The sequence below is a fragment of the Natator depressus genome, chromosome 1, assembly GCF_965152275.1.
Source record: "Natator depressus isolate rNatDep1 chromosome 1, rNatDep2.hap1, whole genome shotgun sequence".
Lineage (NCBI taxonomy): Eukaryota > Metazoa > Chordata > Testudines > Cheloniidae > Natator > Natator depressus.
The window spans coordinates 138,188,803-138,205,965 of NC_134234.1; the positions used below are offsets into that span (position 1 = coordinate 138,188,803).

Consider the following 17,163-nt stretch of genomic DNA (forward strand, 5'->3'; position numbering starts at 1 on the left):
AAATGTAATCTACAAATTAGGAACAATTTCCTAACAGGGAAATCTCTTCAGGTTATGGACCAGGCTCCAAAAGGGAAGCAGTGGAAAAATAATTTTTTTGGTTCATTTAAAACTGAAAAATAATTGAGTAATAACGCTGTACTGGATATATATTGAAAGGTCTTTTCCAGCTCTAATTTCTATGAGCCATATTCTCCTATCCATTCTACATTACAGATTTCTTATCAGCTGTGGAGATCTCTGTTGATATCAAGGGAGTAAATGGAGAATGTGTAATAAAGAGCCTCAAGTGTAGATCAGAGAGGAGAAATTTGACCTAGAAATACTAAGCTTCACTTTCTAATCAATTTCTTTGCTAATTCAGGCTTTATTTTCCCCCTTAGTTCCCCTTAGGTCCCAATACATTTAATTATAATTTTTATCAAAAAATAAGACTAAAGCAGGAGCAGTTTGTGTTTAATTTGCTTTGTGTGATAGTTAAATACGTCTCCATTGGACAAAGCAGTGATCTTCCTAAGAAGCTTAATTATTAAAAGCTCCATGCTGAATATATTTGCAGTCTTGCTTTTCTTATTTTTCAGACATATAGAAAATTGCTAAAACCAAAAGCAAAGAAAAAATATTCAACACTTCCCAAAAGGCTCAATAGCTCTGAGTGCAAATGAGGAAAAAACAAACAGTGAGACCTACTCTTGATTCTGCTGTCCATTTCTATTTTCGTTGGCTCTTGAGCTGCTGTAGCTGGAGGTAATTTCTTCCCAACAGTCTGAAATAAATAAATTATTCCTCTTTAAAACCTTTATTTTCCCAGTTAAAGCTTTAGCAACAGTGCAGAAATCATGAGCAAAAAAATAAAAGGGGGGGGGAGAAAAAGTTATATTAAAGGGACATGGACAACTTGAAATCTAGTCAGTTTGCAGGGGGAGAAAAAAGAAAAAGGTAAAAAAGGGGTCGGGGGGAGAAAAAAGGAAAAGGTAAAAAGATTTCAAAGTAGTACTCCTACCCTAAATGCCTCTGTCAATTTGTGTGTGATTTTACAGTCACATTTTCCTGTTTTTAAAAATACTTTCCTCTTCAATGTTGCTGTGTGAAAGACCCACAGAAACAAGATGGGTAAATGGATTATACAGGGAAACTGACTTTTACAAAGTGCTGCCAAACGAAGAAATAACGTGGAAAAAAAAGAAAAAAAAATCCTCCAATTTCCTGCTATTATACTAGTATTAGGTGTAACAAGTAACAATAGGCGGTAAACAAATTTCAGACATAAATGTGCTTTTTAAGTGGACAGTGTCCCTTTTTGTCATTTTAAGTACATATATTATCTAGTTCACCAAGCAGTATAATAATGCATCACCATCAGTGTTAGACAGCTAAGCTGAAGGAACAGTATGCACACACTGCACAACCATTATTTTTCTTCACTGACCGTGATCTTTATAGATGTACATTTTTTACTTTTAATTTTGTAAATATATTATTCTAACCTACAATGAAAATTATGCCCCTGGAAAGCCTGGTAATATCTATGGTCAAGGATCTGGCTACTTTTATTGTTTGTATAACCATGGCACCTAGGAGCCCCCAGTCATGGGCCAGAACCCCACTGTGCTAGGTCAGTGGTTCTCAACCTATTTACCATTGTGGGCCACAGGCTGAGAAACACCGTGCCAAACACACACTGGCCTCACCAGCCCTGTGCTGCCAGGGTACCCCTTCTCTTTGGGGGAAGACCCACGCCACACTGATCCCCTGCCCAGTGCCCCCCGACTCCCTATGCCCAGCACTCCCCTGCCCAGAGACACCCCCCTCAGACTCCTGTGACCACACCAACCCCCTGCTAAGACTCCCCACAGACCCATATGCCCAGCACCCCCCCCCCCCGGCCCAGAGACCCCTCCACAGAGCAGGGCCAGGAGCGGAGCCACACCCCTAGTTCCTGAGCCTATGCTGCCCAGCACCCCCCACAAGCCCCCCACTGCCCCACATTCTCTCACTTCCCAGAACCCCCTAACTCCCTCTCCCCTCCCACCCCCCGCAAGAGACCCACTCTCCTGTGCCCTGCCCCCCAGCCACACTCACCGGCCCTGCTGGGAGATGACTGTGTTTGCCGGGCTGAGCTGGCAGCACAGCCAGGGATCGCTCTGGCCCCTGGGGAGCAATGCAAATAGTCATGCTGGAGCAGGAGTGGGGCCTGCCCAGGCTGGGCTCCCTCAGCACCCACTTGCCTGGCAGGGCCCCCTGCATTGGACTGCTGAGCTCTTCCCCTGCCACAGGGGGCTGCTTAGCCTTCCCTGCTGGCAGAAGCACTCCAGCAGGGCTGCCTGCCGCCATTTCCCCATCAGCCGTCCCCGTCCCCTGCCAGAAAGGAGGAGCAGCAAGCTTTGCATTTTTTTTTTTTAGTGCATAATTGGGCTGCGGGTTGAGAACCACTGTGGTAGGTGCTGCACAAACACAGAACAAAAAGACAGTCCCTTCCCCAAAGAACTTTCAATCTAACTATAAGACAAGAGACAACAGATGGATGTAGACAGATGGGGAAGTAAAAGTAAAACGAGACAATACTGGTTAGCAAGGCAGACAGTGATATTAGTGTACCAGCAGCTTAACCATTTTTTATAGGCCTTATGGAGAGTTTTGAGACGGATTTGAAGGAGGCTAATAAGGTAGTTCGTGGATGTTTAAGGAGAGCTCCTCTCACGCATGAAGGGCAGCATGGGAGAAAACACAAGGGTGCTTGTTTGAAAATTTAACAAGTGGGGCAATGGAGGTTGTCATCCTGAGCTGATCGGAGTCAGGAGTTAACATTTTGACACTGAATGAGAGATGCTAGTTAGGGTGGGGATAGGCCATGAAGGGCCTTTGAAGTAAAGACAAACAAGCTTGTGTTTGACGCAATAGAGCGGGGACTCAAAGAGAGGGCTGATATTGCCGACATGGCAGGCTAGGAAAATGATCTTTGTAGCAACATTCTGAATGGATATTAGTGAGGCAAAACTGCATTTGTCAAGGCCAGAGAAAAGGATATTGCAGAAACCAAAATGATGAGAGACTGGATGAGAGTTTTATCTGTATGGATGGTTGGGAAAAACCGTATCTTAGAGATGTTATGCAGAAAGGATTTGCAAGATTTAGACATAACCTGGATACACGAAAATAGAGAGGTCTAAGTTGAAGATGATGCCCAGGTTACTGGCCTGAGTGACAAGCAGGATGGTGGTATTGTCCACAGTGACTGAGAAAGGAAGTGGTGGGGAGGGGAGGGGAATTAAGAGCTGTGCTTGGCCATGTTGTACTAGAGCTGATAGCTAGACATTCATGAGGCGATGTCAGAGAGACGGGTTGAGATTTTAGGTCTGGAGTAGAGAAGTAGATCTGTCAGTCACCAGCATAGAGTTGGTAATTGAATTTGTCTGTGGGTGAGATTATTCAGTCATAAGGTGAAGAAGGAGAAAAGAAGGGGACCAAGGACAGAGCCCCGTGGAACCCCCATAGAAAGCTGGAGGAAGGATGGGGTGGATTCTCCAAATGATACACTGAAAGATCAATTAGAGAGGTAGGATCGGAACAGAAGAGGATAGTCACAAAAGCCAAGAGAGGAAAACATTTCAAGAAGAGGAGCATGGTTGCCTGTGAGGAAGGAGGCTAACAGGCCAAGCAGAATGAGGAGGGACTGCTAGTTCTGAGATTTGGCTAGGACAAGTTCATCAGAGACATTGGCAAGAGCAGTCTAAGGCAGAAGATGGACTGGAGATGGTCTAGGATAGAACTGGAGGAGATGAACTCCAGACAGCAATAGTAGACAATACATTCAATGGGCTGAGAGATTAAAGGGAGAAAGAAGATGGAGCGGTCGTTCGAGAGGCAAGTGGGGTCAAGGATGGCTACATACCTCCCCGCCACTTGGAATAGTATATATTTCCATATCAAAAACTCATCTATGGTTCTGCATCAAAAACAGGTTGGGGCTATATTGGAGCACATGATTTAAATCAGAAGCACCAACTTTCTGATTTCCCCCAGAGTGCTGGCCCCCCGGTCCACCCCTTTCCCAAAGCCACCACCCGGCCTCTTCCCACCCCCGCTCTGCCTCTTCCTGCCCCCGCTCCTCCCGCATGCCACTGAACTGCTGATCGCTGGGGGCAGGAGGGAGGAGCTGATCCGCGGGGCTTCCAGTGGGTGCTAAGCTATTTTTTTTCCCACGGGTGCTCCAGCACAAGTACAGTGTAAGTCACCCTAGCTCCAACAAGAGAGTCAAGGGATTTTTCAAATTTTTTTTTTGTAATGAGAACATTACTGAAACAATTAGGAAGAAAGAAATATTTTGGTATCCATATGCTTTTTTTTTTTTAAACACACCATGGGTGAATCATTGACTATACGCTAAAACTAAAAACAAAAACAAAAAAAACCTCAACCAAAAAACCCATCCTTTTTTTTGAGTTTAGCTCATGGAAAAATGTATGTATGACTAGAAACAACAGTTAATAACAAACGTTAACTAACTGAACACAAGGTGAAGCTAGTGCATTCCAGACTTACGGGGTGAGCTGGACTGATGAGCTTCCTTCCCTCCTTCCTTGGAGGGAAGGGAGAAAGGAAGGAAAAAAAATGGCCCAAACACCACTGTCTGCTTTACTGGAAGGTCAGCCGGAAACAAAGCAGCCCCTGGCCACTTGCTCTTTGCTCAGGACAGGAGGTAGGAGAGCAGAGTGGCACAAGATACCACTTTCTTTTGCAGAAGGGGAGGACAGAAGCCGAGCCAGGCACGCTTTTTCTTAAAAAGATGGAAGATGAGAAACTGGCCCCCATGGGTGTTTTACCCAGCGGGGAGAGGCGGAAAGGAACAGAGTAGTATACATGGAGAAGAGTTGCTGGGAGGTCAGGATGCCCTGCAACATGATCTGGTATCTGCCAAACTCATTTATTTGGGGAAGAGCAGGGAGGTCCCAGAACTCAACAACAAAGAGAGGATGAGCCCAGAATTCATTGATGTGTGTGTCAAAATTAGGGAACGTTACAAATGAAGTTTTTGAAGGGCAACGGAAATGTTTAACTGGTGATGCGGAGGGGAGGGCAGGGCCCGTTGATTTACTAGGGAGAGGAAGTGAAGCTATAACAATGATAAGTACATAAATTTGCCTTTAGATGGGCATGTCCTGGCAGCACAGGTACTTTCCACTTATGCCTCTAGTCCTCCAGTGAAAGGTATTCAGGAAACTTTACGCAATTTGTACATACTAATACCTCTCTTCTTATTGAAAGCTTGATTCAATTGCCTTTGAGTATATTTGGGTACATAGTATCTCCATTTCTTTTTATTCTGAATATCAATAAAACTTGAATTGTTAACTTAAAAATAGATATAAGGTCAGTTTCCTCCAGTGTTTGAGACACAGGATCCTCTCTATTCCAACATAGTCAACACACTGACTGTTTATTAGGTTTTCAGAAGAATAAAACATACAGCCAACCAAGGACATGTCTGAGAAGAATCCCACAGCAGGTGTTTCTTTCACAGTTACCAATCTATAGTAAGTGAAAGGACAGAAAAGGAGTCCAGAAGAAAGATAAATCCCCCTCCCCTGCTATTTGGGCCAGAGTTCCTGCTGTCGGCTTTCTGATTTGTCTTTATGTCATCCTAGGCCCCTTCCTAGGGAAAGTTGGCAGGTCAAGTACCTCCTGAGGTCATCGGCAGGTAACAAGGACTAAGCAAATCCAACTTTCTAATTCCTGCTGATCCTGGACACATCCCTGTAGTAGTGGGTTTTCTTTCCAGAGACCAGCTCACAAAGGTTGCTTTTGGTCCAGATAGTTTCTCCCCTTCTCAACTCCAAAGACCAACATACCCTACCACACTCTCTTTCACCTCTAAATAGGAGAGTTAGGCATTTTACTAAGTGTGGGAGCTGTCATGATCCCTGGGTAAGCTGGTCCATCTGAGACTCTTCTCCAGTCTCTGAGTTCACCTCTTTCAAGCGGCAGTCCCAAGCCTTCATTTCTCTTTCAGGTTGGCCCCCGCAATACAACCACTCTTAAGAACATAAGAACGGCCATACTGGGTCAGACCAAAGGTCCACCTAGCCCAGTATCCTGTCTTCAGACAGTGACCGATGCCAGATGCCCCAGAGGGAATGAACAGAACAGGTAATCATCAAGTGATCCATCCCCGGTTGCCCATTCCCAGCTTCTGGCAAACAGAGGCTAGGAACATCATCCCTTCCCATCCTGGCATCAATAGCCATTGATGGATCTATCCTCCATGAATTTATCTAGCTCTTTATTGAACCCTGTTATGGTCTTGGCCTTCATAACATCCTCTGGCAAGGAGTTCCACAGGTTGACTGTTCGCTGTGTGAAGAAATACTTCCTTTTGTTTTAAACCTGCTGCCTATTAATTTCATTTGGTGGCCCCTAGTTCTTGTGTTATGAGGAGTAAATAACACTTCCCTACTTACTCTCTCCACACCCTTCACGACTTTATAGATCTCTGTCATATCCCGCCTTAGTCATCTCTTTTCCAAGATGAAAAGTTCCAGTCTTCTTAATCTCTCCTCGTATGGCAGCCGTTCCATACCCCTAATCATTTTTGTTGCCCTTTTCTGAACCTTTTCCAATTCCAATATATCTTTTTTGAGATGGGGCGACCACATCTGCACACAGTATTCAAGATGTGGGCGTACCATGGATTTATATAGTGGCAATATGATATTTTCTGTCTTATTCTCTATCCTTTTCTTAATGATTCCCAACATTCTGTTTGCTTTTTTGACTGCGTTGAGTGGATGTTTTCAGAGAAATATCCATAATGACTCCAAGATCTCTTTCTTGAGTGGTAACAGCTAATTTAGACTTATTTTTATTGTAATTTTTTATGTATAGTTGGGATTACGTTTTCCAATGTGCATTACTTTGCATTTAACAACATTGAATTTCATCTGCCATTTTGTTGCTCAGTCACGCAGTTTGGAGAGATCCTTTTGTAGCTCTTTGCAGTCTGCTTCGGACTTAACTATCTTGCGTAGTCTTGTGTTATGTGCAAATTTTGCCACCTCACTGTTTACCCCTTTTTTCCAGATCATTTATGAATATGTTGAATAGGACTGGTCCCAGTACAGACCCCTGGGGGACACCACTATTTACCTCTCTCCATTCTGAAAACTGACCATTTATTCCTACCCTTTGTTCCAATCTTTTAACCAGTTACCAATCCATGAGAGGACCTTCCCTCTTTCCCATGACAGCTTGTTTTGCTTAAGAGCCTTTGGTGAGAGACCTTATCAAAGGCTTTCTGAAAATCTAAGTACACTAAATCCACTGAATCCCCCTTGTCCACATGCTTGTTGGCCCCCTCAAAGAATTCTAGTAGATTGGTGAAGCATGATTTCCCTTTACAAAAACCATGTTGACTCTTTCCCAACAGATTATGTTCATCTATGTGTCTGACAATTTTGCTCTTTACCACAGTTTCAACCAGTTCGCCCGGCACTGAAGTCAGGCTTACCGGCCTGTGTCAGGATCACCTCTGGAGTCCTTTTTAAAAATTGTTGTTACATTAGCTATCCTCCAGTCATTTGGTACAGAAGCTGATTTAAATGATCGGTTACAGACGACAGTTAGTAGTCCTGCAATTTTACATTTGAGTTCCTTCAGAACTTTTGAGTGAATACCATCTGGTCCTCATGACTTATTACTCGGGCTGTCAATTAACTGCCATTAGCACACAGCACAATTAATGCGTTAATTTTTTAAATGTGCATTAATTGCAGACCCTCTGGGGGGGAGGGCAGCATGAGCTCGCCCGACCCACCCCACGCCGGCTGCCCCGCCCTGAGCTTCGCACTGCCCAGGGTGAGGTCTCCCCCTCCCAGCCCTGTGCCACTCGCAGCTGGGGCTGATCCCCACACCCCAACCCGAGCTCTGCGCCTCCCCCAGCTGAGGCTGATCCCCTCTTCCCCCAGCTCTGCGCCTCCCCCAGCTGAGACTGATCCCCCTCCCCCCAGCTCTGCACTGCCCAGGGGGTCAGCTCTGAAGCCAGCATTGCCCGCCAGCAGCAAATTTCTCCAGTTTCCTGCTGGCAGGCACTGTTGCCTACAGCTGACCCGCAGGCAGCAGCTGCCTCTCTCTGCTCTGCCTTGCAGCTGGGACAAACGCCCAGGTTTGGCGAAAAAGTTGGGACGGCCAGGACAGAGCTGAAAAAGGGGACTGTCCTGGCCAAAACGGGACATATCGGCACCTTAGCCAGCCCGGGCCCTATTGTTCCCGGCCGGCCCCCCACTCCCGGGACCAATCCCCCTGTGCCGTGCCCTATTGCTCCTAGCTGGCCGCTCGCTCCGGGGGCACCCTGGGCCTGGCGAGCTCAGCCTCCCTGCACCAGCCTCCCTGCAGTATGAGGAGTCCCTGAGGTAAAATCCACCCTTCTTTGCAAACAAGGGCTCACTCAGCTGAAGGGAGCCCACCTAGCTCAGTAAAAGGAGGCTAGCTGTTCTTCAAATTATTTTTTTGGCCTTCCTAATGATATTTTTACACTTCATTTGCCAGAGTTTATGCACCTTTCTATTTTCCTCACTAGGATTTAACTTCCACTTTTTAAAGGATGCCTTTTTCATCTCTTACTGCTTCTTTTACTTTGTTGTTTAGTCACAGTGGCACTTTTTTGGTTCTCTTACTATGTTTTTTAATTTGGGGGGTACATTTAAGTTGAGCCTCTTCAGTTACATCTCAGGGTTACAACCTTCCCTGCACTTGCCAACCATAATAACTAGCAGGCCCAACGGACTTGGCACCTGCAAGAGTTTCCCTTTGGGAGTCTGTGGACAGCAGTGGTATTATTACCCATTTATGACCTTAGTGGTAAGTCAAATTCAGGATGTTGTGGGTTGTTTCCATTACAAAGATAAACTGGTGATGGAGTTAGGCATTTTTGATGCAATCCTGTTTACTTACAAGGAATGCATAAAGTCCAGTTTCCCTGAACACTGCAGGAATCGAACAACGAAAGACAGTGTCTTTGCTCAGAGTTCCAAGCCCCCTTCCAGTCAGCACTTATCCCAAAAGCGCTCTCAGGGCCATGCTCCCGGGGCTTGTTCTGACTAAGTCCTTTTTTTCTCCTGCTTCTCTGGTGTATTTTCCCCCTCCTCACAAACGCATAAAAACAGACCGCTCCACCAGTCAATGACTTTTCCCCTGCATTTGCTGCATCAGTCCTCAAGAAACCCCTCAGTCAACATAGCATAACTTCTGCTCAGTCTTGCCATGAGGGTCTATGTTTTCGGCAGTGGCCCTGCTTGTTTCAGCTATTACTAAACAAAGACACATTTAACTACTCCTTCATTTAGCCTGAATGGAAGGATGGCTGTTACACCCACTAGCTTTTTCAAAATGAAGTATGATTTATATCACCAAAAGATGCACAGCACTCCCAGGAATGGGTTTAAAATAAACACAGATCTGTGCACATACTGTCATACTTTGGTTGGCATAACTAGGGTCCTACCAAATTCCACTTTGATCAATTTCATGGTCATAGGATTTAAAAAATCGTAAATTTCATGATTTCAGCTATTTAAATCTGAAATTCCATGGTGTTGTAATTGTAGGTGTCCTGACACAAAAAGGTGTTGTGGGAGGGTTGCAAGGTTATTGGAGGGGAGGTTGCGGTACTGCTACCATTACTTCTGCGTTGCTGCTGGCAGCAGTGCTGCCTTCAGAGCTGAGTGGCCGGAGAGTGGCAGCTGCTGGCCGGGAGCCCAACTCTGAAGGCAGAGCTGCCGCCAGCAGCAGCGCAGAAGTGAGGATGGCATGGTATGTTATTGCCACCCTTACTTCTGCACTGCTGCCTGCAGAGCTGGGCCCTCAGTCAGCAGCTGCCATTGTCTGGCCGCCCAGCTCTGAAGGCAGCAGCGCAGAAGTAAGGATGACATGGGATGGTATTGCCACCCTTACTTCTGCACTGCTGCTGGTGGGGCTCTGCCTTCAGAGCTGGGCACCTGGCCAAGAGCCGCCCAGCTCTGAAGGCAGCGCAGAAGTAAGGGTGGCAATACAGTGACACCCCACCCCCGAAAATCACCTTGTGACCCCCCTGCAACTCCCTTTTGGGTGAGGAGCCTCAATTTGAGAAATGCTGGTCTCCCCCATGAAATCTGTACAGTACAGGGTAAAAGCACACAAGAGACCAGATTTCAAGGTCTGTGACGCGTTTTTCATGGCTGTGGCTTTGGTAGGGCCTAGGCATAACTCTCAAGCCCCTAAGCAGGCATTACTTAGCTTTGGGCCATCCTGTTCTCTTGGATCCAAAGTTACAACCTACTTGCTGCAGACCCCGGACTCTCAATCAGTCTGCACCATCCTGCAGCAGCCAGATAACTTCCCACCTCTCTTTCTGAAGGGAAGACCTTTTAACTGATCAGTGCAGGTTCTCACAGCAAAAGTGTTATGTAACCAGGGTTAAGTCTGAGGAGTAGCTTCTTCATGGCTATAAATCTGGCTATTGTGTTTGAGTGTTTGCTGGGATGATTCTTATCCAGGCCACTATTTATCCTTTTCTGCTTGTTTTCCATAACAACCCCTTTTGATCTAACTCCATAGCAAGTAACCCATCATGAACACACACGGAGAGACAAGCACAATATTCATAAAAATAATATAGATACTTCCTAGTTCTCCACAGGATCAATGACAAACACTTCTAACTTTGCTTGGCAAGATCTTGATACAATTTCTCACCCTACCCCACTTTTCCCTTACTATACTGTAAAGGAGAAACCACTTCCTGCCGGAGAGGAAAAAATTACATACAATCTTTAAGCTGTTTCGGAAACAATGATTCACACAGCAAAATGCTGACATACAATAATAGTTAGTATGAATATCAAGTATTCGCTTTCATTTTTGTTTATTCATCTCCCAAATTCACCACAACCTAAATGCTAACATTTTTACGAGGAAGGATCTCAGAGCACTAGGCAAACATTAATGAAGACTCACCATCCCTCTGAAGCAGGTAGATATTAATTAATATTTCTATTTTACAGATGGGGAAAAGGAGACACAAAGTGACTTGTCTAAGATCAGAAAGGGAATTTGTTGTGGACACAGAGAGAGAACCCAGATCTCCTTGCCTCTCAGCCCAGGCTGCCTCTCAACAGGCACCAGAATATATCACCAACACAAGAGTATCTTGATCTTGCCTGTCCTGTGGGGTAACAATAGTTGGATTACGTAGCTGTCAAACACAAATTCCCCATATCTTATGGCTCCAGGCTAGTGGATCCTAAAGAAGAAAGGGGAAGGAGACCTTTCCTGCACAAAAACAGCCAATCAGAATAATAATACTGGCCAAGCTTTGCTGTACAGATATTAAGAGAGATGTCACAGATTTAGCAGCAACCTGCAGGCATTAATGCTTGGTTTCATGAAGCCAATACCTAGCATTAAAATAACAGGCAGTAGTTAATACAATGGGTTTCAGTGGCACTGTGAAGTCACATACACTGCATAGCCCTATCACTGCAGTCCATGCTTTTCCCAGTTATCAAACTAAGAGTTGCCATAAACACCGTAGAGATGGCAAGTTACCTCTCTTGTAGTCACTGTGTGACAAATAATGCTCTTTATATTATATATATACATACATATATATAGATGTAAGCAGAGTCAGGATGAACTCCACCCTGACATCTGGTGGTGAGGTGTGGCAAGTTGTGGAAAAGAACTTCAGGGGCTGATCTCATTTGCATAGGAACACCCACCCCGCCTAGAATGAGGCCATAGCTGCCCAAATGGTCACTTTGGCTGCTGTGGGATCCCCAGTGTCTCTGTTATTGGGGCAGGAAGAATAAATTGTTATTACCCTGATTATGGGAATCAAGGACAGTGGAACTGCACTTGGCCTTTTGTTATGATGGCCTTTTGTTATCAACTAAGTAGCACTCGCTAGGCAAGGGACATGGGTTCCAAAACTCTGTGAATTGAGAGGCTGGGGACAGGTATTAATACTTGGTGGCATGGGCCCCCCTTGTGATGCTAATTGCACTTCCTCTTCTCTCCACTGTGGAATATCAGAGCTAATTTTGATTCCATTAGGAGTCTAGTTACAGGTTGCTGAGCTGAATTCACTTTGGGCTAATGGTGTACCAGCACTGAGGCTCCCCTACTACAAGCTGAAATCACAAAAGAGCTAAACTTACTAAGAGCTGAAATCACTGAGTGTTGTGTTAAGTAGTGGGGGAGCCTAAAGATATATGGTGGAGCAGAGCGGCTGGTGGAGCAGAGCAGTTTGTGGGACGGTGAGCGGCGCAGAACAACTGGTGGAGCAGAGCAGTTTGTTGGATGTCTAGAGCAGCCCATGGGGTGGCTGGCAGAGCAGAGCCCCATGGAGAGGTGGGGCCATCAGCTTTGGACCGCGTAAGATGCCCCTTAAACCCCCCCACCCCCAATCTCCACCCAGGTTGGGAGGTAAAACTCAGCAGGTAAACTTTTGAACTCTGGGGCTGCCCTGACCAGGGACAGAGACTTTGGGGTTGTTGGACTTTTGGGACTTTGGGTTGCTGGACTCAAGAACTAAAGGGAAAGGACATGCCCCAATTTGCTTGCGGTGGGTTTTTGCTCATTGGTTGTGTTATGAATCCTGTTGGTGGTGTTTCCCCAACATAATGCCACATTGTTTCTCTCTGTTATTAAAAGGTGGATTAAGGTATTAAAAGGCTTTTTGTTACACTCAGACTATGTGCTCGCAAGAGGGAAGTATTGCCTCTTGGAGGCGCCCAGCGGGGGTGGTATATATTTGTCCCAGGTCACTGGGTGGGGGCTCGAGCAGGTTTTGCATTGTGCTATTAGAATGGAACCCCTAGATACTGAACCTGGCCCTTGTTGCTGCCAACTCTGACAGGCAGAAGGGTTACATATATATAAAAAAATATAAAATTTTGGAATTGGGGTGATATCCATAAGAGTGAGGGACAACACAGGTTAAAGCCAAACATAGCATGGGTAGACAACATGCAAGTATCCATCACATTGCTCCGTTAAGGTCCTTCAGCCGTCACCTGCAACACCTGAGCCTGTCTTAAAGGTGACATGCAAAAGGGAGAAAAATTTGACTTGAGCTCAGTTTTGCTTCTTTATGATTATACAGAAAGCCTGGACTTTTTTGTTTTTATGAATCTACTTGTATTTTACATTAAAAAATGAGGGCTTGTCTGCCTGGAACATTCAGTGATGACTGGAGAACTAGTGAAATGCTGACATCACAAGAATCAAGATAGGGAAAGCTGAGCAACTGAGAAGGAAAAACTTTTTTTAAACTCCTGTATAACTTCTAAGAATAATATTTTGGATAAATTGCCAATCCTACGCACTGAAAAAGCATCAGCCAGGCAAATAAAAATTGTCAGATTATCTTAAATCAAGAGAGATTTTAAAAATAATGCACTTGGTGTGGGGGTTGATTTTGTTTGTTTGGGAGTTTTTTGTTTGCTTTCTGTTTTTTGAACCATTAGGATACACTCAGGTCACATTTTCAAGCTTTATTTCAGAACTATGAGAGCCAGAAACTTTTTTTTTAATGAAATGTTAGATTATCATATAGTCACATGACTCCGGGCTAAACACTTAATATTACAAAACTCATGATAAAATAATGTGAGTTAGCAGCACAGAAGCTGCCTTCGTGAAAGATTCCACACCCACACTACTTCAATTAAGGTGCCACAATAAACATGGTCTGAACTCTTCAACAAGACCTTCTGCACAACCAGAAAAGATTGGGTTTTGAGGGAAAAATTGATCAAGATTTTTTAAAAATATTTTACACCTTCTTTAAAGGTCATAAAGAATCAAAACAAGGCACAAGTCCAATGTTATAAACAATTTGCAACACAAATGGTGTGGTGATTGTGTGATTCTGGATGCTAGCAAAGTCAAGCTCTCACTCATGATCTGCTCAGGTCAGGACTGAAGGCTCTGTTATACTCCAGCTCTGTTATATTCCAGTTAAAGGAATACAATTCCCCCTTAACATCTATGCATTAACACAGGTAGGTTTCTCATGGCATCAACTTAAGGGCTCGTCTACACTCGGAAATTTACCTGTTTAAGACCCTGTGTGGACACTTATTTCAGAATAGTAGGACTGTATCAAGGAAATACAGAACTTCTGCACCAGTTTAAGAGCCTAGCACTGTACTGTAGTGTATACCACTATCTTTCATTTAGAATTTATATTGACAGACTTTGGGCTTGTCTACACTGGCACTCTACAGCGCTGCAACTTTCTTGTGCAGGGGAATAAAAAAACATGCAAGTTTCAGCGCTGTAAAGTGCCAGTGTAGACAGCGCTGGGAGCTGCACTCCCAGCGCTGGGAGCTGCACTCCCAGCGCTGGGAGCTATTTCCCTTATGGGGGTGGGTTTTTTATAGCGCTAGGAGAGCTGTGCCGTGGCAGCGCTTTAATGTTGCCAGTGAAGACGTGCCCTTTGAGAAGAATTCTGTCTCATCTATTCAGACATTGGTGATTGTGACAAGGCCCTGCAAAGAAGAGAAAGAGGATAGTCACACTATCTCAGAGTGCTCTCAGAAGTTCAGAAAATTCCACTGACTGGGGCAGGGGGAAAGGAATGCAAAGATTCTTTGGCCATTGCTTTCCCTTTCCCCTTCAGCTACTATTTTTGAATTCTTGTTTACATGTGATGAAAAAATTGATTTTTTGCTTCAGGCACAAATCCAAGACTATTACTATAATAAGAGAAAACTAGGCCTTTGTTCTTTTGTATTTATTTTAATAACTAAGAAAATGAAAAAATAACAATAAAAAATCTCTGATAGGCAAATTATGAGAGGGAGGCTCTCAACTACAAAAAAGAAGCAAACAGTTACCAGTTTCTTCTAGATGTTGAATGAACAGGAGCATAAACAAGCTTCTTATCAACTAAACAGGGTGGGTTTGGTGTTGGGTTTTTTTTTGGTGGTGATGGGGAATACTTTTTCTATTTACATCTTAAAGGGACACAAATCTTGAAGTCTTTTAAGCCTCAAATCTGAACTATTTTACATTTCAATAAAGTCCTCCAGAAATAAATGTATCCTACTTTGTCACAGAAATTTAAAACAGAGAAGTGACTAGAATCAGTTATTCCTGTGGTACCAAACTCAGCTCTATGTGAACTGCCTTCCATGACAGCAACACTTAGTTTTACTACCATGGGGTTTTCCTGACCCTCTACATGAGCTCTGCTGAAAGAACAGAGTTAACAGTAACTGAAGGGTCAGTACAGTGGCACTTCAGACAGGGGGAAGTTTAATTCTCACATTTAAAAAAAAAAAGGCCTGAAAAAGGAAGGAAAAGTTTCTCAGCAGAGTGGATTTAAATTCCTGACTTTCTATATAGTTGTCTCCTCTGTTCATCTGAATGGCTTCCTCCATCTACACCTCTGCCCAGCTCCACAATGGTGGAAACATCACTCTGAATGTTCCTGTGGTTATAACAAGAGAAGCACTGTTGATTACCACCTGTAAGGATGTCTTAGCCACCGATTATGTCTCTGTAAGAATGTCTTAGCCTTAATTATGTTTCTGAGCTCCTCCCTGTTGTCATGCAGGAGCTTCAAGAGGAAAGGCATTGCTTTGTCCTAGTTTAGAAAGTCATACTTGGCCGGTAAGACGTGGCACTTAGCCATGCATAGTTGTAAGGAGGCAGAGAAGAAAAATTTTCTCACAAGTTGATCAAGCTATCAAGTATGTCCTTGGGGAGGGTGATCCTGGCTGGACCAGAAACTGACAAGATGTCAAATACCTTGCAGGATTTCTCTGATCTGATGCAGATCTCTATCTCCAGAGTCTCAGCAATCCTCAAGGATCTCCTGGAAAGACGAAGTCATCCGGCACCAGTACCAGTGCTGAGGACACTGCTTCATTCAATGACAAAGAGAGTTCCTTTGGTTTCTTTGATGGTGAGATGCTGTTGTTGCTCTGTCCCTAAATCCGGTTCTTCCTTGTGCTCTGGCATAGGTGATCTGGCCAAAGATGCTGGTGAGGAGTTCGGTGGAGACCGGGCTTCTCTATACATGAGATAGTGGACCACAGTTCTCCAAATAGGCCCAGAGTGGCTTATAACAGGAATGGGGCTGACCTGTTTGGTATTGGCCAGAACAGTGGCCAGTCCTTACGAGACACTGGTGGCTGAGCCCTGTAAGGAAAGCTGCAGGTCTCTCTGCAGTGTCCACCTAACCTCAGAGAAGAGGATTTTCTGTTCGAAGAGGAGAACAACATTTATCTTGGTGATGGTAAGGAGGAATACACCTCCTTTAGGGGCAATCACCAATGTATATGGTGTTTATGCCCTACCATGGGAGCATGAGGAGGCACAGAACGCATGTGTGGCCCAGATGGACACTACGATTAAAAAAAAAAAAAAATCAAATCTTGCATGCACTTACAGTGGGATCTACACTCACACATACTTGAAGTTTTACTTTTTAATTTCTAGGAAGATATTTCACCCAGTGCAGAGTGAAAACAAATCACAAATATTTTTTTAACTACATGTCGCCATCCCTTTGCAGGCAGGCAAACCGGATTATCTACAATTGCAGAATCTGAAAATATTCCAATACCACATACTCCAACAGATTGCATTGAATTTTCCTGTTAAATTGCTGTTTGTTCTCGTATCCAATTAAGAGTTGTATGAACAAACAACCTGCATACAAGTTATGAATTACTGTTACTTTGCTACATACATTTCTCTGCTAGCTTTAAAAAAATTGTTTTCATGGCAAATAAATGGAACACTGATATCTTGATTCTTCCTTCTCTGGGGAAATTATTTAACACATTTAATAAAATTCACAAATATGAAAAGCCTTTTAGGATGAAATCTTGGCTGTACTGAAGTAAATGAGCAAAACTTCTCAACAACCAGGATTACATACACAGACAGCATACTAGTGACCACATTATAGAATGATATCTGAAGCAACAGTATCTTTGTTATTTCTAAACCAAATTTCTTCAAGCATGTCAAAGCTCCTTAACTTCACTAAAGACTAAATTCAGGGCAAGTATAATATCTGAAAGTTAAACAATTTTAAAATCCGAGCATATACACACAAAATAGCTACAAATGTCAAGATATGCATAAACAGAATTCTTTTAACGTTATTAAAAT

At 44.0% G+C, this 17,163-nt stretch overlaps 1 protein-coding gene across 4 annotated transcripts in view; it reads right to left on the bottom strand.

Moving 5' to 3' along the window:
• Positions 1-17,163, bottom strand: part of SH3KBP1 (SH3 domain containing kinase binding protein 1) — a 363,156-nt gene that overhangs the window by 94,245 nt on the left and 251,748 nt on the right. For all 4 annotated transcript variants that reach the window (XM_074967845.1, XM_074967825.1, XM_074967818.1 and 1 more), the window contains one exon: positions 691-766. In XM_074967845.1, the coding sequence (XP_074823946.1) occupies positions 691-766 (76 nt within the window). The remainder of the gene's footprint in view (positions 1-690; positions 767-17,163) is intronic.